The 24,757-nt window shown below is 35.1% G+C and overlaps 2 protein-coding genes across 3 annotated transcripts in view; one reads left to right on the top strand and one right to left on the bottom strand.

Annotated features, from left to right (window-relative positions):
- The window catches only part of LOC148944035 (uncharacterized), a 26,509-nt gene extending 11,571 nt beyond the window's left edge, over positions 1-14,938 (bottom strand). The window contains exons 1-3 of one of the 2 annotated variants that reach the window (XM_089100389.1): positions 14,805-14,938; positions 8,961-9,385; positions 5,398-5,555 (exon numbers count right to left, since the gene is read on the bottom strand). In XM_089100389.1, coding sequence (XP_088956515.1) covers positions 5,398-5,555; positions 8,961-9,385; positions 14,805-14,865 — 644 coding nt within the window. In that variant the 5' untranslated portion in view covers positions 14,866-14,938. Of the gene's footprint in view, positions 1-5,397; positions 5,556-8,960; positions 9,386-13,986; positions 14,090-14,804 lie in introns of those variants that run through there. The other variant, XM_089100388.1, reaches the window with a different exon arrangement.
- A 3,926-nt stretch (positions 14,939-18,864) lies between these two features.
- Positions 18,865-24,757, top strand: part of LOC148944034 (A disintegrin and metalloproteinase with thrombospondin motifs adt-2-like) — a 74,342-nt gene continuing 68,449 nt past the window's right edge. The window contains exons 1-3 of the mRNA XM_089100325.1: positions 18,865-18,940; positions 20,748-20,914; positions 23,414-23,585. Of these exons, the coding sequence (XP_088956451.1) occupies positions 18,872-18,940; positions 20,748-20,914; positions 23,414-23,585 (408 nt within the window). The 5' untranslated portion in view covers positions 18,865-18,871. The remainder of the gene's footprint in view (positions 18,941-20,747; positions 20,915-23,413; positions 23,586-24,757) is intronic.

The following is a 24,757-nucleotide window of genomic DNA, read 5'->3' as shown; positions in this document are numbered from 1 at the left end:
ATGTCAGAAAATAGCAACCCACACATCCTAAATCATAGGTTTCAGACACCACACACCTACGAAAGACTAAGAAATCTGGTTATGAAAAGTCGGAAATAGCAAATTACATATCCCAAATCATAGGTTTCAGACAACACTCACCTATGAACGGCTAAGAAACCTAGCTCAGAAAGGTCAAAAACAGCAAACTAGTCATCCCAAAATATAGCTTTCAGACAACAAACACCTATGAAAGGCTAAGAAATCCAGCTCAGAAAAGTCAAAAGTAGCAATCCACCCATCCCAAATCATAGGTTTCAGACAACACACACCTATGAAAGACTATGAAATCCAGCCCAGAAAAGTCAAAAATAGCAAACTACATATCCCAAATCATCGGTTTCAGTCAACATACACCAACGAAAGACTAAGAAACCTAGCTCAGAAAAGTCAAAAATAGCAAACTACACATCCCAAACTATTGGTTTCAGACACAATTCACCTATGAAATACTATGAAACCTTAGCTCAGAAAAGCCTGAAGTAGCAAACTACACATCCCAAATCATAGGTTTCAGACAACACACATCAACGAAAGATGGGTGCACGGGGGGGGGGGGGCCCAGGGTGGGTCTTTGGGGGTCCGGGGGGCCATTTGGGGACCGGTGGGCCTTTGGGGCACAGGGAGGGCCTTTGGGGGTCCGGAGGGCCATTTGGGGGCCGGGGGATGGCGTTTGGGGGTCCGTTGGTCCTTTGGGAGCTCGATGGGCCTTTGGGGGGCCCGGGGATGTCCTTTGGGGGTCTGGGTGGGCCTTTGGGGGCGCCGGTGGTCCTTTGGGAGCTTGGGGGCCTTTGTGGCACAGGGAGGGCCTTTGGGTGCCTGGGGGACATTTGGGGACCGGTGGTGGGCCTTTGGGACCCCTTGGTCCGTTGGGAGCTCGATGGGCCTTTGGGGGGGGGGCCCGGGGATGTCCTTTGAGGGTCTGAGGAGGGCGTTTGGGGGGCTGGGGCTATATGGGACCTTGGGAGACCATTGGGGCCGGTGTAGGGCCTTTGGGACCCCGTTGGTCCTTTGGGAGCTCGATGGTCCTTTGGGGGGCCCGGGGATGGCCTTGGGAGGTGTGGGGGGGCCTTTGGGGGCGCCGGGGGGTCTTGGGGCGCCGGGGGGCCCTGGGAGGCCGGGAGAGCGGGCCTCGGTGGGCTGGGGGGCCCTGTGGGGGTCCGGGGGGCCCTTTGAGGACCAGAGGAGGGCCTTTGGGGGTCTGAGAAGGGCGTTTGGGGGGCTGGGGCTCTTTGGGAGCTTGGGGGACCTTTGAGTACCGGGGGGCTTCCTTCGGGGTGGGGGGGGGGGATTGGAACCCTTTGGGGTTGGGTTAGAGGACCTCACAACACTGTTCAAATGAAACTTGTGTATTATAACGACCACAGAGTTTCACCCTCAAATTCTTTTCTAAAACCTTTCTTAAAATCTTCTTTCAAATGGCTCAAACTGTTTTGCCAAAATAATCCCAAAAAATGGATAAAACGGTTTCACCCAAATAATCCATAAACGTAATTTCAGCGTGTTCCTTTTGTTTGGCATCTCTACGCTAACGCATTTCAAATTTCTAGGAAACCCTTTCCTACGTTAATCTCTTCATCTCATAAATTTTCCTAGCTAAACTATTAGGGTTTCGTTAGAATATCAATTTATCTCTCCGACTTAAAGCTCCGTGAAGCCTTATTTAAAAATATAATTTCTATCTCTTTAAACTCCCGCATAATTCCAAGATAACATGTGATGTCAATTATAATTCCTGACACTAAAGATCAATGAAGCCCTATTTAAAAATATAATATTAATTTTTCTCTCTGTCCTAAAGAATGTTTATCCCTCAGACCTAAGATTAAAGAAGCCTTAATGTTTCTTAATTCTCCCCTTCGTGAATCAATAATTTCCCTAGCGATTATGTAAATCAAGTTCACAGGTGCTATTTCTCAGGTTAAGCTAACCAAACAACAATGAAGCCATGTTTGTTTCTTAATTCCCCCCTTCCTCAGACCTAAGATTAAAGAAGCCTTAATGTTTCCTAATTCTCCCCTTCGTGAATCAATAATTTCCCCTAGCGATTATGTAAATCAAGTTCACAGGTGCTATGCTCGTGAATCAATAATTCCCCCATCGATTATGTAAATCACCCCTCATGTCATTCGCACGTGGCCAAACAACAACAGATCGATTGACCTTGACACACACACATTAGACTCGATCGATAATCCTTGAATAAATTATGTCCCGTCAGCATTAAACTAAATTGTAGATGGCAGCAGGGGTGAGGGTCAGGACCTCCTGATAGGGTACTACTGTGGTTTCAGCACACACACATAGGTGAGCAGATCAGGTGTTCTTTTCGTCCATTTGAAGATTAACCTAAAATTCTCTCTAATATTTTGAAAACATGACACTTTTTTGTATATAAAATAACCCTCTTTTTCAGAATATTCCTCTACTAAGACTTTACTTGAAAGACACCCCAGGCTTTACATTTACAATTATACATTTTATACATTTACAATTATACATTTTAAGAAGGCAATCCAGAACGAAGGGAAAAATTTCCTAAATGCTGAATGTTATCTAAGAATGAGGAATAAAAAACTTACCAATTTTCGAAGGATATAAGGATGGTATGCGTCTAATTCCTGAATCCTTGCTGAGTTCTAAAGCCCTATAGGAAAATTGCCAGTAAATCCAACGCTCCCCTCGTCGAACTGTTGACGGAGGATAGGTAACAGAGTGTCATCATATTCGAGAGGCTCGTATTCGATTCCTGCCGTTCAGGTTATAAATTCATATAAATTCAATTTAGTTCAGTTAATCTTTTTGCGACAGAGAAGATTTGTCCTGCAGTTTCAAACTTCACAGCTGCTGAGAAATTATGTTTGCTGAGTATCAGATGCTATTTCTTCACAAATATTTCTGTTGAAGAGCACATATACAATTGCTTCTACTTTTGGCCTTCTATTTTGTAAGGAAGGATGGAAACTTTGAATACTGGCTTTTTAAATACAAAGAATAAACTTAAAACTCTTACTCAGGGTCATCAAGGAGCGTAAAGAGGAACAATTGTTCATGGCCAGGAGCTCGATGGGCTAACACTGCCCACCACCCTTAAAACTACTTATCTCAGATGCTCATTTTGTACTTGGAGATCCTCTTGGCAAAGGGTCAGCTAAATCATCTACGCCCCTATGCTGTAAAAACGCCTCGCTAAGGATGTTTCAAATTTTAAGAAAAAATATTACAAAATAAACAACCAATAAGCCTCGGTACATAGTTTGCAAACTAAAGAAACTGTTTACTTAAAAAAAAAGATCTAATGACACCGATTTAAAAGTGGTAATTATTACTTAGATTTAATTCACCTACAATTTTGAATTAAGATACAAATTTGAGAATTTTAAACAAGAGATCGATGGGTACTTGTCAGTTAGTGGAAACACATTCTTGTTTTACGCATAGGTTACATCTCAGAAAACCGGTTTCATAGCTATGCAAACTAGTGATGGATGATACAATGCATTGAACTTAGACAGAATGCATTGGATTTGTATAATTTGGGCTGTATATTTGCATATTAGGGGTTGGGGTGGGGCTAGATTAGGTTACGTTAGGTTGGGTTAGGTTAGGGTTCCATAATTTTGTTTCTAAAGTATTATTTTATCATCATGTTTTATTGTTTTTCATTAGGATTAACCTAACTTCCCTCTTTGTGTGTGTTTCAAATAACCGAAAAGTACCGCCTGACGCCCCTTGGAAAGGGCGATAAACCAAAAAGAGAAGAGCGCCTTAAGAATCATCAGAAACTCTTAACGGGAGGTTTTGTTCCTCATGTTTTTCAAAAAAAAACAAGGAAAATTCTGATTTAGCATGCATAGGCAGTGAAATATCCCTCCCCCCAGGGGTCATGATGTTGAAGGGTGGATATAGAAAGGTAAATAAGGGCTTTTTCGAAAGATAAACTTCTATATAGACGTCTTTTGAAGCGGCAAGATTCATACCAATACCCCATCAAAGTGCTGTTTGTAATTTTGTGCTGAAAAACGGCAATCTAGTCCGATGAAGGCCAAAATGTTAACGGCTAAAAACTCACGGCATCAATTCAACATTGTTGAAAAGCTAAGCATTTACCTTCATAGTTTTTCGGATACGCTGCCTTTGAGTACTTTGTCCCCTACTTTGTTAGTTTCGATCATTTCGCCTCACCCTTTTCAAAATCCTTAGTCTGGTATTGAGTAGTATCAAAAGACGCAACGTTAAAAAACCCTGCTTCTTTTTATTATTCAGATCGTCTGTGTTGTATTTTTATACAAATTAATTAAAAAATTTTCGCTAGCTCTTAGTATCCCAATCGCTTACGGACTGTTCTGGTTTAAATCTCAAGGTGGGACAATTTCTTCTAGTTTTTATTATTTTTGTTTATTTTCACTTTGCAATTTTAAAGCTGCTGTTATAATTTCTATATGATTAAATAATCTAAACACTGACCACCATCTGTTTTACTTTCCCATTGTATGTCTAATAATTTTTTTTTTTACTTTTGTTTGAAAAAAAAAACTTATTTTTATTTGAAATTCAGTCTAGAAATGAATCTGTTTTCTCAGGCACGTTAAAATGTAGGGGAGAATGAAGAATCTCCATTTTATCAACAGTGCCAGCGGAACGATCAGCCAGTCTACATGACTTGCCGACATTTTACCATTTTAAGTTGACATAGACCTACCTATTAGAAAATTAATTTTGAGTCGAAATAATTTCTACGAACAAAAAAATTTGGCCAAATATAAAAGCCAAATAACGAAAAATATGGCCAAAGTGAAAAAAATTAGCTTTAATCCTGTAGAAATACAGACTGGTCTCAAAAACCCATTCCGCTTAGAAATTTTCCCCTTTTTTATGGTGACGCGAAACACTGCAGTAAAAGTAGCCGTCCTGTAGTTTTATTTTTATTCGTATCTTCTTTAAATCACCCGTTCGTCTGGTCTTCAAAATATAAGCTTGTCACCTGTTAACTTGACTGACCAATATTCGTCTTCATTTGTACCTTACTTTTTACGTAATTTTAATTCTTGTTTTTTTTTTTATGTGTATTTAAAGGTAATTGACAATCCGATGATGACATGTTTTTGTGTTATTAAGGAGAATAAAACATTAAGAAATTGTTATTAAGAATAAAAAATTAAGGTAGTGGCGGATCCAGGGGGAGGGCAATACGGGCACCCCCCTAAAGTAGTCTAAAGTAAAGTAATTTGCTTAATTAACGCAAGTTTGTGTTAAATAAACTTGCTCCTAACGAAAGTTTATCGATCAAACTATTTTGCGCCCCCCCCCCCAAAAAAAAAATCCTGGATCAGCCGCTGAACCAAGAAGAATAAATACCTATAGGTTCCTTCGTCTTTTTCAGTAAAGTCCTTTATGAATAAAGATGAACCTCTTGTATATTGCCTAATTTCAATTCTACCGTAGTAATCATAATTTGAAGGTATTATATCTTCTTCAAATAGGCCATGGCTATCCATTTTTTGCCATGACACAGTCTGAAAAGTAAAAAAAAAAATTACTGATAAATTAAACTAAAGCCTTTATGGGAAGACTGAATTTGTGCAAAACCTAGAAAAAAGAAGAAAAAAGGGGTACACATACTACCATTCTATAAATATGGTCTGTTAATTCAAAATTTCATATTCCGAGTCTTATATATGATCAGGACCGTATCCGGGATTTTTTTAGGGGGAGGCGTACAAAAGATTTTTTTCGGAGGGATGGCTAATAAAAAAAAAATACTTAAAAACGCATCAAAAATTTGTTTTTATACATTTTTGTTACATTTGAGTCGGACAAACATTTTTTGGGGCGGGGTTAAAACCCCCTAACCCCCCCTGGATATAGCCTCGTATATCATTCCAAACATTTTTATCATTACTAAAGTTTCTGTCAACAGCAATTTACTGAATTTCCATTTTAAGTAATTAATAAAAACATAGGGTTTTGTGAAAGGAGACTTCAAAATTACGGTACTGAATTTTCAAGACACCTGTCTTTCAAAATTATTTCATATCCTATTTAGAACAGAAGGTACCTTTTGGAGCACAGATAATTCTCTGCATTTCTACCAAATGAAATTTCTAACCGTATTAGGGACATTAGAATTCCATCCTTTTGTGAAGGTATTTGAAGATGGAAAACCCTTTCAATTCCCTGAAAGAATATCTTTAGTACAGAAAGCTATTATCCCGATTGCCCAAAAGAAAGTGCTTCCACTTACACACTTCCACACACTAGTTCAATTATAACCAAACATGATTAGGGCTTAACTGTCACAAAGCCCATACAATTGCTACTAGAAAAACATTCATCATTTACGATACAATTTTAAAAACAAAGTATATTTTTATGTGTCATTTAGTAGACTTTTGGCTATTTCGCTTTTGCAACATCGCTGACATTTCTTGATACATGGCCTTTTAAACAATCATATAAACATTTAATAAAAAACATGGTTTTCCAACTAGAAGAAAAGAGCAAAATTAAAACTTAAAACGAACAGAAATTTCTTTGTATTGAGGGGAGCTGTCTCCTCCTTAACCCTTCGCTATTTACGCTAAGGTTTTCTAGTGTTAAAAAAAAAGAAAAAAAGAAAGTCAATTCAACATCTCTTGTGTTTCAGTAATCGTTCTTACATCATTAGGTAAAAAGTCAAAGATCAGTCTAAAGAGCGAGGGTTCGAGGAAAGGACAGTTCCCCTCATATGCGGAATAACTTCTGTTTGCTTTGTGTTTTAATTTTACACCTTATTTTCAGTTTTTTTTTAAATTTATTCCTGATCGTTTTTCAAATCATGCCTGCTTCTAATCAAGACACGATGTGGGCTACCGGCCCCAGAAATCCCAAATTTCTTGTTGTATAATTCTATATATCAATAATTATAAATTGAAACCTTCCGCTTTTTTATTTTTCCTGCTTAAGAATTAAAATGTTAAATTACAATGAAAACTTTAGATAAAATTTGATGGGAGAATTTTTGCAGTTTGGTTTTCTGATACGCTCGAGCTGATTGTCCAATACTCATTAAGATTTGTTGGCTTTTTGAAGATGTGATGCCCCTTTTCAAAAATCAGGGAAAATTTACCCAGGCTCGTAGCTTTTAAAGAGTAATATTAAATTTAACATATTTGAAATCAGCCTAAAAAGCCAATTCTTTTGACGTTTCCATTGTTATCAAAATTTCGTTTTTATAATTTTGGTTACTATTAAGTCGAGTCACTTCATGCCTACAGTTCGTTACCACGAACTGTTTGATAAGACTCTTTGCCAAATCATGAGTTCCAGATGCTGGGCAAGTACTATTTAGACCTGTTCCTGCTAAGATATAGCGAATTAGTTTTAACCGGCTTACGAAAAACAAATATAGGTTTTTTTCGCAGACCGCACTACCTTTCCATGACACAAAAAATAAATCAATAGAGATAAATCTTTTTATTTGACTGCAAAACAACAAAAAATCTCCCGAAATCACTGTATGTGTGGCCGAAATATCCAGAGATTGGTTTGTTGTTTCACTGTCAAATAAAAGAATTTATTCCTATTGAACTGTTATTTGTGCGTCATGAAAAAAGATATTAAGTAAATATCCGAAAAATTTGGAAGTTGTACAAAGAAGATCAGATGCTGATCAGATGTTGGACGATATGATCGTAAATGATAACGAACCATGATCAGATGTTGGACGATATTGCCATCCAAAATATAAATAAATGTGAAATCACATCGAAATATAATACCACATTTTCCCACTCTGTTTGTTACTAACATTAAAAGGATTTCGGTTTCTAGAGAAAATAACAACATGTACCTAGTTGATCATGAGCACAGCATAAATATTATATATTACGGAAATTTACTATATATTCCAGTAAAGGTCTTTGGAGCACACAAGTCACCCACATTTCGAAATTACTCCGCCTTTGCGCGTGCGTAATGACAATTTTGTATCCCATTACGATGGGAATATAGGATACCTGTTGAAGCTGTTGCTATGACGCTTTGGGAAATTTCCCAAACCGCCCGCTGTGATGTGTCCCATTTCTGAACGAAATTTTCCATACTGTGTAATATTTATGCTGTGATTATGAGGACTCTTGGTAACACATAAGATATTTTAACTGCCAATGGAAGATAATTTGGAAAGATCTTTTTGTTTTTTCTAGAAGAAATATTTCTTATGATATCAAATAATTCAACATTATCGCTCAAATGTGTTCTTTACTCATACTAGGGATGTGCTAAAATAAATACTGTAAATAAACAAACAATACACTTCTGTCTCACAGTGCAAGTTAATTATATTACTTGGTTTTATTCTAATTAAAATAGAAATTTCTATTTCTATTTAATTCTAAACTCCTATTTCTTACATATTCCGCAGCATGCGAAGTTACTGCTACACCATTTTGACTTTGTAATCAATGATTATATAGCCTTTTTAATGGGTTTAGAAAATGAAATAAGAGATTTAAGCCAACTGGCCAAACTAGCCTAACTAAGCCAAACTGGCCTACCAAGGCAAAACACAGATGAAAATTTTGAAAACAGCCAAGGGTCTACGGCCAGTAGAAAGAAAAAATGGAGAATAATCACATGAATATTTCACTGTGTCTAGCAAGGCTTCCTCAACGTGAAGAAAAAAGGAATTTAAATCATAACTATATAAAAAATAAAAGCAAAAACTGAAATCAAAGAAGATTAAAAGGAAAATGATAAAACAAAATATTTACAAGTGCTACTCCATGACACAAGCCACCGGAAGTAGATAATTCCCGTCTCTAAGCAGAGGGAGCCTTGTTTGATAGGTGAATATTCGTGTGATTCTTCTTCTTTTCTTTCCGGCTAGCCATAAAATTGATAAGGCTTCAATATTAGAATCTCGAGTTTATTTTACTTACAGAAACAATGTCCATATCCTTAGGAAATTCGCAGACTAGTTCAATGTCTCTCCCATTATTTTTAACATTACCATTCCCAATTCTGAAACGTGTTTCCCCCAAACTTGGAGTCTTCGGAGAGTAAATAAAATATATTGGCTCCTCTAAATATTCTTCATCATCTATTGCTATTTTAGCAATTGGTCTTCTTGCTTCTTTATGCCTGGTTGAAAAAGAGCTCTCATGATCAATGGGTCCTTTGAAAGGCCCGTGAATAAACTGATCAGCATAAATCCTCTTTTCCACTTTTCTTCCGTATTCATCAATGTAATAAAGGCCCCTTGTATCTATTTGATAAATTCCGCTTGGATATCGATCTTTATGACCTTTCAGCGTTGCTGTAATTGAAGTGGGGAAACTTGTGTCACCAGGCCTTACCAGCGCACCTGGAAACAAAAATGTTAACTGCCTTAGGTTGAACTCAGCTCAATCTCTCTAAATAGTAAAAACTTGCATAAAAATGTGAACATACAAATGGGTAGTTTAAGAGAAACTAGCCATAAAATTTGGTATTATGAATGATCTTTTGGTCTAGACCAGACAAAGATAGAAAACGACGACTTGTGATGGGTACCGTGAAAATATATTTTTACAATCCCTCCTACCATTACCCTGTCCAATGTGAATTACATTTTCATTACATTGCCTAATTTTGATTGGGGTATGGCAAATCAAGCCACTTAGAGGAAAAAGATATTTCAATTTACTAATTTCCATGATTACAGAATAAGTTAGCTGATGTGAATAAAGTAAATCATATAATATGTGTGCTTAAAAGCAAGAGAAGAGGAACGGAGGAAGTTTTCCGCGTGACAAAGGGATGGGACATTGTCCACCGCCATAAGAACTTTATTAATTTAAGGCATAAACCATTATTTCAAACCAAGACTGTATTGGAAAAATTGTATCATTTGTGCTTTGTTTTTGTAGTTCGGAGAATTATTTGCAGGGTATATACAAGGAAAGTATTTTTAAGTCTCCTCATTATCAATTTCCAGTTCACAAACATAAAGTACAAATGATAAGATTTGCTGACTTCAAAGTAATTTGGAGTATATTTAACATGCCTAAAATAAGCTCTCTTTCGACACTGGTGGACAAAACTTTTGCGAAAAAAGAACAAAAAATTACAATTGGTAACGGAAAAGAAAATTCGACTCTAATTCATATGTTGATTCCAAATCAGGCAACGCCCACAATACCTATTTTTAAAAGTTTTATTTTTACTCTGAAAATATATTATACTCACCTGAAGAAAGTCCTTAACAAATTAAATTAAATAAAAAAAAACAAGTTCTTTAAACTGAAAGTAAGGAGCGACATTAAAACTTAAAACGAACAGAAATTATTCCGTATATGAAAGGGGCCGTCCTCTACTCAACGCCTCGCTCTTTACGCTTTTATTGTTTAAGTTTTTTATTGTTTAAAAAAATAAAGTTGTGAGACAGAGTCAAACTTTAGCGTAAAGACTGAGGCGTTGAGGAGGGGACGGCCTCTTTCATATACGGAATAATTTCTGTTCGTTTTAAGTTTTAATGTCGCTCCTTACTTTCGATTTAAAAAACTTGTGTTTTTTTATTTAATTTCTGATCGTTTTTTAGTTAATGCAGCTTTTATTTTGGCTCACCGTCATTGAATAAGTAAACAAAATTTGCATAAAAATTTTACTTTTCTTTTTCTAATGGCTGTCTCTAAATTTGATTCTGACGTGATTTACAAATTAACTTACGTAACGAACTTCTATATTCGTATATTTTTCTTCTTGCAAAAAATACAAAGTTGCAGATGTTTGCAGATATGAGCTTGAAACCTATGTAATAGGGTTTTCTGATACGCTGAATCTGACGGTGTGATTTTCAGTCAAATTCTTTCACTTGTAGGGGATGTTTCCCCCCTCTTTAAAAAATCAGGTAAATTTTCAAAGGCTCGTAGCCTTTGATGAGTAATACTAAACTTAATAAAATTTATATATTTAGAATCGGCATTATAGGCCCATTCTTTTGATACATTTATTGACATCAAAATTCCGTTTTTAAAAGTTTCGATTACTATTGAACCGTATCGCTTGTTTTTTTTATTGTTTTTGTTTATTACGTATATGTTATTACGCATATGACGGGGTTCTCCCCTTAGTCAATATCACGCTCTTAAAGTTAAAAAAATTTAAAAGTTAAAAAAATTTTAATTCACAAACCCCTTAATCACAAAGGCCGTTTAATTAGAATAGATAGCTCTTTTGAAAGTACTAAAAAAATTTGTAGCGTAAATAGCGAGGTATTGACTTGGGGGAGAACCCCCTCATATACGTAATAATTTATGTTCATTTTAAGTTCTAATGTTGCTTCTTACTTTCAGTTGAAAAAATTTGTTTTTTTTTAAATTTAATATCTGATCGTTTTTTAAATAATGCTTGGAAATACGGCGCCCCCTTCATAGAAATGTCCCTTACCCCAAAGAAACATCCTCCACGGAAAGATTATCCATGGTAATCCCCTCCTCCAGCCCCCCCCCCCCACAAGAAAAAAATCCTTCCTGAAAATGCCTGTATACTTTCCAATAACCAATACAATATGTAAGCAATGGGCAAAGTTCATAACTTGCAGCCCTTCCCCTTGGAACTGTGGGGGATTAAGTCATCCTAAAAGACATATTTATTAGATTTTCGATTATGCTGAACAAAATGGTTATCTCAAAATTTTAATTGGGTGACTTTGAGCAAAAATGAGCGTAGGTGGGAGCCTAGTTGCCCTCCATTTTTTTGGTCACATAAAAGGGGCACCAGAACTTTTAATTTCCGTTCCAGTGAGTCCTCCTACGATATTCTAGGACCATTGGCTCAATACGATTACCCCTGGGAAAAAAAAAAAAAAATGAACACGCATCCGTGATCTTTCTTCTGGCAAAAAATGGAAAATTCCACATTTTTGTAGATAGGAGCTTGAAACCTCTACAGTAGGGTTCTCTGATACGCTGAATATGATGGTGTGATTTTCATTAAGGTTCTATAACTTTTAGGGGGGCTTTCTCCCTTTTTTCGAAAATCAGCCAAATTTTCTCAGAAGCGTAACTTTTGATGGGTAAAATTAAACTTGATGAAACTTATATATTTGAAATCAGAATCAAAATCTAATTCTTTTGATGTATCTATTGGTATCAAAATTCCGTTTTTTAGAGTTTCGGTTACCATTGAGCCAGGTCGCTCCTTACTTACAGTTCGTTACCACGAACTGTTTGAAAAGCAGCTTTCATATACAGTGCTATTTGACATAAAATGCTTAAAGTTCCATGGAGCTTATTATTTAATCGCTGATGTTAAAATGCTATTAAGAGTTATCTAATTGTGGATTAACAAAATATCAAAAGACAGGTAACAAAGGCGAAAGGTGGACTGCCAGTGAACTTTTTTTCGCATGGGGGTTTTACCCTTCTTCTTATTATTAGGAGGTTTATGGCGGAAGTTTAAGATCTATGAAAACGTACGAAAAAGATGCTCTACAAAAAAAATTTGGATATTTACTCAACTTTCGCTTGTACTTATAAATACTGACCAAAAAAGTTTTTTTTCGATTAGAGTAAAGGTTTTTATAATTACATTAAGGATTTTAAGACGACTTGCTGAGAAGAGATTTATCTCCAAAGATAAAAATAATTTACTGAAATGCGGTGAAAGTTATTTATACAAATTTTAGTAATTGAGAAAATAGTTAGGAAGATAGATTAGAATTATATTAGTGAATTAACATAATAGAAATGAACCAAAATAGTAAAAAAAATAATAAAGTGCAAACGATTTAATACCCAAGGAAGCTTCAATAGTTTGCTGAAATGAGGCATAATGCATATTTTTATAATTTTTAATACTTTAAAAGGTCTTTTTTAAAATACTTTAAAAGGTCTTTAGGACACCGAAGAACATAGATGGCTTGTGATCAAAAAAAAAAATGTAAGAACAATTCTAAATTTTCTGAAGGAAGTATATTTATAAATTATAGGGTATGTAAGTGTAGGGTAAAATTATAGGGTATATCAAAATACCTGTAAGTGAAAATACCTGTGTATATTGTCAAAGCACAATTCAACAAGGCATTATTAGGCCCGTTCGTTTGCACTAAGATTTTACATCTAAGATCTCACATCTTTCTGCAAAGATATCCGTTCTTTTAACTCATCTTTGTTCTAAGATCTTATAGCTCACTGATGTTAGCAAAAAGTGTGAAGGACGCCATTTTTTTGCTATATAGAACAATGATGAGAGAACTTTGATGATATACTCATCATTGTTCTCAGACCGCTGATCAGAGCAGAATGGTGGAAGCCGTTTACAAAAGAACGCTATAAGATGTAAGATCTTAGTGCTAAGATTTCACTTTTAAGCGTTCTTTGTCAAAAGATGTAAGATCTTAGCATAGAGATGAGTAAAAGAACGGCGATGTGATGAGGCGTGGTGGACTTGCTCTCATACTGAAGGATCGACTAAGGTACAGGGAGAAGGATGATTTGACTTGTTGGATTGAAGATAAGATTGAAACTGTTACAAAAGAGGTGCATCTAGAAAACCGAAATATTTTGTCTTGCCTGGTGTACCGGCCTCCTGGTGCGGACCTCAGGAGTTCTTTGAGAGCTTTGAATCTTTTATGTCACGAGTAAGAGCGAGAAATTTGGATTGTATTTATGCGAGTGATTTTAATTTTAACCTATTACATTTTAATGGGGTGAATCTTGATTTTTTCAATATGATGGTTTCATCTAATTATTTTTGCCATATAGGACGCCATCTTTTTTGCCATATAGAACAATGATGAGAGAGCTTTGATGATATACTCATCATTGTTCTTAGACCGCTGATCAGAGCAGAATAATTAAAGACGTTTGCAAAAAAAACGCTATAAGATCTAAGTGATAAGATTTCACTTTTAAGGGTTTTGTGTCAAAAGATGTAAGATCTTAGCACAAAGATGAGTAAAAGAACGGCCCTATTGTATCTTACCAGTAAGGAGCGACGTGAAAGGGGCTTCGTCGACTCTTGCAACTGATTCTGTTTTCCCAATAAAATAAAACGTTAGCATAAGTTTTACTAACAGAAGGAACATTTTGTACTAAAAGTGTCTCTATAATTTCTTTAGATATACCCGAGGTTCATTAACATCAGTAAATAATGATAAATTTCAGCTTCGTTGAAGCTTTTGTTAGAGGAACTGTAGGTTAATTTGAAGCTTGTTTTTGGTTCACTTTTTAATCTGAACTGTGTTTTATGGTAATTAGCTGACAAAAGTCCAGCTTGAATCAGGTTTTACAATGGGCGTGAAATTGGATTTATTTTTTCTCAGGAAGTGATTCAAACAGTTTAAACATAAAGAGGTAGACACTTCTCGAAACGTTAGGTGAAAAATGAAGATCCATATGACTTAACTGAACTACATGCATAAACCTAGATATATGCTTTTTGGATTGTTTATAATTTATTTGTAGTTCAGCTTTCATTTTGAACCTTTTTATTTATTGTAATAATTTGACAAAACTATGGTCTCGGTCATTGGTCTTAAATGGACCACAGAGCTAAGGGATAAAGATTGTTCACCATTGCGAATGGTAAAATCTGGTCACTAGCCTGACGTTAGCTAAACGTCACGGTGAATAAATTTTTGAATCGGATTTTCAAAAAGAAAAAAAAATTGCAGATCATCTGATGAATCAGCGACAGCCTAATCACTTCCTGCTAAACTGGACAAACTACCACTCACTCGTAAGCGGGACCTAACCTCACATGAACTCACTACTTGACGAAAACGATAGGCTGCCCCCTACCTGCTTTGTGATGTTTCTCAGACCCAGCAAAATGTATCCATCTGAATGTTTTTTTTTGCATGTCTGTTGCTGTGACACTGTGTAATATCTTTGAAAACTTTTTTTATGTTCTTGGATATCAAACAAGAACTTTAAAAAAAGCACGTGTATTATACTTTAATATTCTCGAGTTGTTTTAAATAAAAGAATTCTCAAGTTATACCAGCCCCTATCAGGAGCCAAATTTCGCTTCTTCTCAAGGTTAAACAACAGGCGTAAGCATCTCGAACGCGATAAGTTTACTTCCCAACTATAAATTAAAGTACTAATAGGGATAAATCATTTTATTAGACAGTGATTATTCGTGTGGTAATGTACGGGTGTCACCACTTATTAGTGCAAAAACGGTGTTACATCACTTACTGGAGGGGAAAGCCCCTGGCGGCACCAAATATTATAATGGGATGCCCGCGCTTACCACAACGGTTCTTGAAATACAGGGTTTGTTAGTACCCAATTTAAAATATACCCTGCCCCAGGGTATAGTGACGTGATTGAACGTCAAATGGCCAAACTCTAAGGCCAAGGGAGCACTCAAGTTGGGTCACCACTAAAAATCTTTAGCTATCTCCTTGGAAGGTAACGGACCCCACTGTCGATATAATAATGACGTTATCTTGTAACTCTGTTCCTACCCTGTCAGGGTTCCTGGAAAAATAATCTATACAGCTGAAGAAAGTAGTTTACTTGTAATCTTCCAAAAAGTTCACACACATATAACAACTCTGAAAAAAAAACAGAATCCTCAAAAGGGGTCTCAATGTAGACAAACTAAATAATATTTGTTCTGCACAACAAACTTTGTATAGGGGTGGACCTTCGCCTGGCCCTTGCCAATCCTCTAAATCAACGTCCAAAATCAATTCTGCTTTTGAGTAATTTTGTATTTCAATGGCACTGACCCGGAAGACCAAAATAGAATTTAACTTCAAAGCTTACTTTTTGCGAAAGAATCTAGATTAGCAACGAGAGTTCAACTTAGGATTAAAATTATCTTCTAGGCAAATATAATTACAGAAGAGAAAATAGGTCATTTATTTGAAAAGGTCATTTATTTGAAAGAAACAAGGGGTGGAACCCCAATAGTGATAATATCATTCACAAAATATACTGGATATTTTGATCACATTTATAAGTGACCGTCATCAGCAGAAATCATCAGAGATATTTCTTCTCATGACAGTCACTGTACATGTGACCGAAATATCCTGTATATTTTGTGAATGTTATTATCACTGTCTAATAAAAGGATATATCCCTAATCAAACTTCTATTTATCGTAATGGAAAGGCAGTGTGGTCTTCAAAATTTCCAACTATATTCGTGAGTGTGAAAAGAAAAAACAATGGTAAGAAAACAAGCTTCAAACTGTCTTGTGAACCTAATTATGTAGGATTCAATGGGACCTGAGCCAAAATTCTATTACAAGAGGACCCAAATGGAACTGGAGCCAAAATTCGGTTATAAGAGGACCCAAAATGGAATTGTAGCCAAAACTTGTGTACAATAGAATCAAAATTTACCTGAAGCTAAAATTCGGGTACAGCAGGACCAAAATGGAACTGGAGCCATATTTCAAGTATTTTAAGGACTATTTATACTTATATAGAAATATATATATATATATATATATATATATATATATATATATATATATATATATATATATATATATATATATATATATATATATATATATATATATATATATATATATATATATATATATATATATATATATATATATATATATATATATATATATATATATATATATATATATATATATATATATATATATATATATATATATATATATATATATATATATATATATATATATATATATATATATATATATATGTATGTATATCTACTAATTGAGCTACTATTTAAGGATTATATATAACGCAACGATATAGCTACTAAAACATACTATAACTAATATAACATGTACCAACTATATTTAACGTATATAACTACTATATTACATCCTATATAACATTAAATACAAAATAAAAGTTTTTTTTAACTGAAAGTAAGGAGCGACATTATAACTTAAAATGAACAGAAATTATTCCGTATATGAAAGGGACTGTCCCCTCCTCAACGCCTCGCTCTTTACGCTAAATTGTCTTATTGTTTAAAAAATAGAGTCGTGAGAAAGAGTCAAACTTTAGCGTAAAGAGCGATTTCCAATTTAGCTGTTCACTTCCCTAAGAAAAAAATTGCTTTTTAAAATTAATGTGTAATCTAGTGTGTATTTCAAATGTTAAAAGTCATGCTTTCTGGTCATATAGCTTGGGTCAAACAAAAAGTAGGAAATCTTCAATTAAGCTGGAAAGAGCTTATAAGAAATAATTTTAAATAATCTTGAACTTCCTCATTGGAGAGTAAAGAATCAAGCTTCAAACAGATTGGTATGAATAAGCAACATCATGCAGCTGTTTCGGCCTCAGGTGGCTTGGTACTCTAAAAAACTCTTAGCAGTAGCAGTAGTAGAAGTAATAATCCTAGTAGTACTATATACCTGCCCACCTACTCCGTGTCAGATTTCATATCTGTGGTTTGGCAGAAATCGAATCAAATATGTTAATCCCGCTCAATCTAAAGACAAATATATGAATATTTGACTCTTTGGTGGAGTTTTTACCATCCTTTAACTATAAAACCTGACTTTCAAATGCCTTAGGTGCCAACATCTGGATATTTTCTACTAGAAATGCCTCCGGCATGTTCGTCAGGCTGTTTGAGAGAGTCAGTAATGCTACCATCTGCAGTAAAGCTGGAAATAAGCTATCCATTTCTATTTATCATCGAATGCAGGCACCTGCGGGAACTTGGCCACATACTTCCTGGCAATGCCATCGAAGCAGTGTCTACGGCGTGTGTCACTACCAACACAGGAGAAGCGAGCTGGCAGTCACAGAAAAACCTGTTCTTTGAAGCCACTTTGCAGTTTTGGGAATATGACAGGCGCTAAGGTCCAGAGTGGTTGTCGATCCTCAAGCCATCAATTGCTGGCAGACTCTCCTGGAACCAAAGATATTGCCAGATTTCAAACACCATGATGAAGCAAGGGCTTGCATTATGAAAAACATACAAGTAATAAGCACATGAACTAAATTTGAGAACAACTTAATGTAGATTCTACTCCTATAGTTATATCTATTGAGTAATGCATTTCTAGAGTAGCTCAAATGGTTGAAGTTGAATAGTAGTTTGCATGATAATCGACATTTATTCTTCGTAGTTTTTTTTTCGTAGACATATTCTTCGTAGTTTTTTTTTCTTCATGTTTTTTTTTCTTCGTAGCAAAACGGATGAATCCGACTCATTTCTCTATTCAGAGAACTACAAGAAGCAAATTCCTGTTTTTCAGAACAGATACTGATTTCTTGTGATGCCTTTTTGGGAATTTACTTAGTTTAGTGAATTCAGGGAGAGGCTTGATGCGTGCACTTTTAATTTTTTTTTTTGCCCAATGATCAGTATGCTGCTGAAAAAATTATAAAGTTCTTAATTTTTTTTATCAACTATAGAAAGGTTAATACTAAGATTAGTTAGAAATCCAATATATTTCAGGAAGTTCTTGTTTTAGCTGTCAGTCTCCAAAATTATGAAATAACATTAGAGCAATAAGTCGAGTGCTCTGGTGAAACCTAAGAAAATACATATTATTTATTTTTCGCATTGTTACTATTTTAGTTGAAGCCTTTTTTTTATTGTAGACATTCTGTAGCCTAATCTCGCATGTTTTAATATAAAATAAGGCAATGTTATGATTTTCTGCCTCTTTGCATGTCTCAGTTAATTGCACCTAAAATTAGACGTCATGGGAAGTATTTAACTATTAAGTTTTCTGCTGGTAACAAAAAAAAAAAAAAAAAAAAAAAAAAAAAAAAAAGAGAAAGAAAAACATATGCAAATCTGCAGGTACTTGCGTAGTTCATCTTTTATGTTTCTAGGCCGGTATAAATTTTCTCTTTGCATTCTATCCTCTAACAGTTCTTCTTTACCATCCAAAGATGATGATTCGAAATTATATTTTTTTGTGTGTTTTCGGTTTAGCCTATTCCGCTTACGTGAAGAAAAGGGCAAGTTCATTGCATTTTTTTAAGGGACAGCTTTTACACAGATTTAGTACTCGTTTTGCGGATTTTAGATAGTGTGGGAGGGGAACTTTATTTTAATTGAAGGCTTAATAAGGAGGAAGTAAATTGGAAAACATCAGCAAGGGTATATTTTTTACTTCTTGGTGACAAGAGAACGTATCTGGAAAGGGAAAAATGGGGAAAGATATTTATTTTTACTCAATGTTTGGACATGGGGAGGACGACTTAATCCATTTTTGTATTTTTGTAAGGAATTCAATGATCTTAGGGAGGAAATTTTTAGAAGCCTTATGGGGACTAAGAGGGTAGGGAAGTTTGTGGGCCCAGGTCTGATACATAGGGACAATTTTCTGTAATATATTTACAATTAGTTTGTGTTTAAGGGTGTTGGTATTTATGTTGCTGTATTTTTGTATTAACCAGAGCCCATAAAGACCTTTAGCGTTATAAACGTCATATCTTATTTCATAATATACCTGACAGCCGATTTCAGAAACAAAAGCTGTTTTGGGCTACTAGGGTCAGTTAGGAAAGGCTAACTAACTCCTTTATGCCTGACTGTTGCAGCTAAAACAACAATAAATAAACTTACAAAAGGGTACAAAGGAAAATTGCCTCCTTGCATATTCTGTCCTCCCTGAATGCTGCTATAGATGGATAAACGAGTGTAAATTGTATATTCAATTCAAACTTAAAAAGAAAGAAATTATAAATAAGAGGAGTAGGGCTACCTCCTTTTAAACTTTCTAGATGCCACATCGTCATTTATGCTTCACTGAAAACCAACTATATTGTAAATATTTTCCTTTATATTACAATAAAAAATCACTAAGATTTCAAGGAAATAATATGATAATGTGATACTACTTCACTCTTTCTATTGTAGTACTTTTATCATTGTGAAAATTTTCGTCGATGCTTGTGCAAATAAAAGCTGTTTAATGGGGTTGATTGGAAATGGGTTTAATGGGTTAAGTTTTTAATTGCTCATACACACTAAATGTCTTTAGAGGGTTTGATACGGGGAAGGAGGGAGGGTGGTACCCTCCTTCCCCTCATAAGTAACATTGCTTCTGTGTAAACATTGATTAGTCTTACGATGTTTTTGGGGGGTTAAAGTGCATAAATAAGAAAATACTGCTCGAAATACTAAACGTTTTCAGTAAATTGCAAATGATCCTCTGGCTATTAGAAGGTTTAGGGGGCAATGATGCTAACCATGTTTGTGGTATTTTTTTGTTTTAAATTTGAGTTCATTATTCGCTTAAATTTCTATCCGCCTTAGAAATCATTTATTCATCTATAGCAGTATATGTTATCTTTATGTTTGAAGCAGGGGCGAAACAAGAGCAAAATATTGGGAAGGGGGCATTGTAACAAGGGCACCAATAACCAAAAATCTTGTGAGGGGGGATTGCAACAAGGGCATAAATAATCAAAAATATTTGGGGAGGGGGCATTGTACCAAGGGCACCAATAATCAAATGTCTTTGGGGGGGGGGAAATGTGACAAGGGCACCAATAATCAAAAATCTTTGGGGAGGGGGCATTGTTACAAGGGCACCAAGAATCAAAAAAAAATTTTTTTTTTTGGGGGGGGGGGGGGTGGAATGTGACAAGAGTGCCAATAATTGACCAGATTCACAAATTTATTTAAAAAAAAGAGTGAAAAACAGAAAAAAACAAGGAATAAGGGCGACAGAAAAATCTCGGGGGGGGGGGCATTTAGTAAATAAACATTAATAGCATTAAAATTATTCAGAATAATATACTTCTAAATCTTTTTCAGGCACATGATTTTATGACAGAGGCTGAGCTTCACCACTACTTTGGAGTTGCAGATCCTTCACATGTCAGTTCATATGAATTAGTTCACATACGAAAAGCAAAAAGTTCATCTAGTGTTAAACGCAATGGAGAACCAACTCATAACTATGAAATACTATCCAAAGAAAGGTAAACAAATTCTTTTTTACGGTATAAACAAAAAAAAAATTAATTTTGTGATTGAATTATATTTACAGATCCTGCAAGGAGTAACAGTTCCTTGACTTGTCAGTCCATAAGATTTGATTTCCATCAAAAAGGTACAAAGTACATCAAATCTCAAATGCAACAAAGACTTTAAAACTAAGACATAATGCTAAATAAAGTCAAATAAATTTTTTCGGAAGTTAAACAAATATATTATTTTCTGTTTAGATCATGGTCGTAGACAGTGGTAGCAGGGTTGCAGGAATGGTATCAACCATGTAAGGAATGAAACACGGTTGATAGTAACCTAACATCGAAAAAAGTACTTTCAAGGAAACTGTCTGGTGAAAAAAAAAATATCGATGAACAGTCATTTGGAAATAATATTTGGGAATTCAATCATACTTTTGAGAATTTAAAAAAAACCTAAAACCTCTAAATCCTGACGTCAAATCAAAATAAGTAGTACACAATTGAAATCATCATCGTCGAAAATCTTCAAAAAGAGGTTTAATGCCCCCCCCCATCCTTCTTGCAATCAATGACAATTTCATTCCTGGATGGGAACCACTGACGCGTCTCATTTTTCCTCCAGCACTAGCAGGCTATTGGAGGATTGTATTTCATTTCTGCAATGCTCCTAATGGTTCAATCCTATGGCTAACAGCTAATGGTTCATCCTAAAGCTAATCTGTGTTTTTTTTCAAAATATCATCAAAAATGGCAGTTTCTGGTGCTGTATCCAGAGTGGAGAAGGCCAGGGGCGTTCTGAGGCTCATTTTATTTGGGAAGCGATCTTCTTAAATTTTACTGAATCGCTAGCTGATATTTGCCGAATTTTCTGCAGAAATCAAGAATTTTGCTAAATTTCACCCGATTTTGCAAAATTTCTGCCGAAATTTTCGCATTCGGCGAAAATTTTACCGAATGCCAAAAAATTTGAAGGTACGGTGCGCCCCTCCCCGCCCCTCCCCACCCCCCTCGGGACGCCCCTGGAGAAGGCTATGGCAAATCAATATTACACAATTAAAATGATCATAGTTGAAAATCCTTAACTAGTGGCTTTCAATTTCCCATCAAGACTACAGTAGTAGCAGCAATCTTGCAAAAATTGATCAGCTGCCTGTTCCAATCGACATTTTTAAGATGCACTGGCAAATAAATTATGTAACTACTGGACAGTAATTTCCAGTTGACGCTTATTTGCAAATAGTAACTGTTATAAGGGCCAAATTTAGGAGACAGACTGGTCAGTTTTGAAACTTTTTGGTTGCCAAAAATGAAGATTATCTGAGTTTATTGCTACAATTGCTCCTTTAATAGGCCTATTACTTTCGGTAATACTGATGCAAAATTCCTTTTCGATATTAGCGCTGTGACATCAAAATTTTGACTTCATTACGATAAAAAAATCCTGAATCTCTGAATCCTGAAAAAATTTCGAGAATCTCTAACTGCATAAGAGCTCTCTCCTCTGATGTCCCTATTTATTATTAGGCTCTATCCAAAAGTTTACTGATTTTTCAAACTTGTGTTATTTTTCTGTATTTATTTCTCTCTATAAGAATCGAATTGTTCTTAGGTAAAATGAGTTGGATAATTTGAAGCGCAGTTTTTTAAATTGATAATTTCAGAACAAATATTACGGTATGAGAAGCCGCTAGAGCCAAAGAATAGCTTGTTTAGTGCCTTTCTGTAATCTGCAGCCCCAAAAAGGCTGTATCAGGGGGGACTACCGGGTTTGAAACCCCCTCCCGAAATTTGTGTAGGACTTGTAAACATAATAAAAATGCGTATCAACAAATTTTTGATGCGTTTGTGAAGATTTTCTTTGTTGTACCCCTCCCTCCCCCCAAACGAAAATCTTGGATATGCCCTTTAACCCGAACATGTCTTTTCCTTCACATTTCAGTTCATATGAATTCTTCTCATTTCAGTTCTTAGATTGATCCTTCAGATCACATTTCAGTTCATATGAGTTAGTTGACATGCGAAGAGCGAAAAATTTATTGAACTTTAAAGGCAACAGGGAATTACCTCAAAATAATGAAATAATATTGAATTATATTATTTCATTCACATTATATTATTTCATTATGAAACAAAATTATTGAATTTTAAAGAATCGTGTTAATAATGAACTTTTCTTTGTCTTTGAGACGGTCAGCCGACGCCGAAGCTCCCGATTAAATAATTCACAAATGACCTTCATAATTTTGCTAATCCATCCATTTTCATCATATTTTTTTTGTCACCAAACTTCACTGAATTTGAATTTAAAGATAAAAAAAATTATTGAATTGTAAAGGCAACAAGGAAGTGCCTCAAAACTATGAAATAATATTCACAGGGAGTTGAATAGATTCCCTTTTTAAGGCTATAAATAAAGCAAGTTAACTTGTGTTGTAATAGAAGTAAAGAACAAAATTGAAATCCCTTAAAAAGGAGATGAAAAAAAGTTTGACCCTTCTTTTGTTACAGGAGCTATTCTCTGCACTTTACTAGGAATGATAGATTATTGGCACCTCAGGCAAAAATACTAGTTTCAAATGGAAATCTAACCAAAGATGTGCCTCTACCTGAACAAGACTGCCATCTCTTGCACAGGGGAAAAGATATTACTGCGTCTATCAGTCATTGTGGAGAACAACTGGTAAGTTTCGGTGGTGCTTTGCCAAATTTTAAACAGACGAAAAAAATAAATCAAAGTAAACTAGTTATTTATCTGCTTGTTTTTTTTCTTAATGGGTAAGTTGTGCCTTATTCAAATTTTGCAATAGCAAAAAGAGCGGACGCACTTTTTTCAATAATCGGAGGAATGGATCTTTGGCCGACTGGGTCACTGTCAAAAAAGACCATTTTACACAACCTAAGGTATATGATATCATATATCCCTTGTTTGCGGTATCTCATCAGTATTCTACATACCTAATCCTTATTTTTTCTGTTTTTTCCATATACGCAGGAGCTGCTAATATATGTTTATTTTCTTATTTTTAGAATTTAGCAGCCTTATTTTCTAGAACTTTAATACAGGGGTGGATCCAGAATTTTTTTTTAGGGGGGGGGGCGCAAAATAGGTTGATCCGATAAACTTGCGTTCGGAGCAAGTTTAATTAACACAAACTTGAGTTAATTAAGTAAATCATACTATTTTAGACTACGCTAGGGAGGGCGTGCGCCCCCTCACCTCCCTCTGGATCCACCATTGCTTTAATATCAAACACTGTTTATTATTTAAAAATCCACTAAAATGAAAGCCATAGGGGCCCAGGATTTTGGTGCACTGGTGACATCTATTTTGAAACAATTGATAGTTGCTATCCGACATTTCAAATTTGAAATGTATAAATTTTCCTATGGGAAATTTGAAATAGTATATATTACCTGAATTTTAAGAGACTGAAAATTAAACTATTTGTATTTCAAGTCAAATCTGTGTTTCTTATTGCCTAGTAACTGGAACATTAATGAGTGTTTTGAAAAAAATAGTTTTTGTGGTTAGAAAAATTAATAAATTTTTTTACCTAAAATTTCTTTATGCTTAGATCCTGGAAGCGATATAAACACATTATATTGTTACCAACATTCAATTTTAAATACTCTGATACAGAAAGATGTTCCTGTGACTTTTTTTAATTGAAAGAGATTGAGACATTTGATACAGCGACTTATAAATACCCTGTAAAAAAAAGAAAGACAAAAAATCGTAAAAAGTGACGAAAATGTATCGTCACATGCCCAACGTGAGTTTTAGACTTAACTATAAGCTACTCAAGATTTTAATTATTAAAATTTTTCTTTTTTCTTCATAATTTCTATTCT

The sequence above is a fragment of the Artemia sp. Qi Xiang Cuo genome, chromosome 14 (genome assembly GCF_049724085.1).
Source record: "Artemia sp. Qi Xiang Cuo chromosome 14, ASM4972408v1, whole genome shotgun sequence".
Lineage (NCBI taxonomy): Eukaryota > Metazoa > Arthropoda > Branchiopoda > Anostraca > Artemiidae > Artemia > Artemia sp. Qi Xiang Cuo.
The sequence above is the reverse complement of the archived record's forward strand: the minus strand, read 5'-3'. Positions and strand labels throughout refer to the sequence as shown.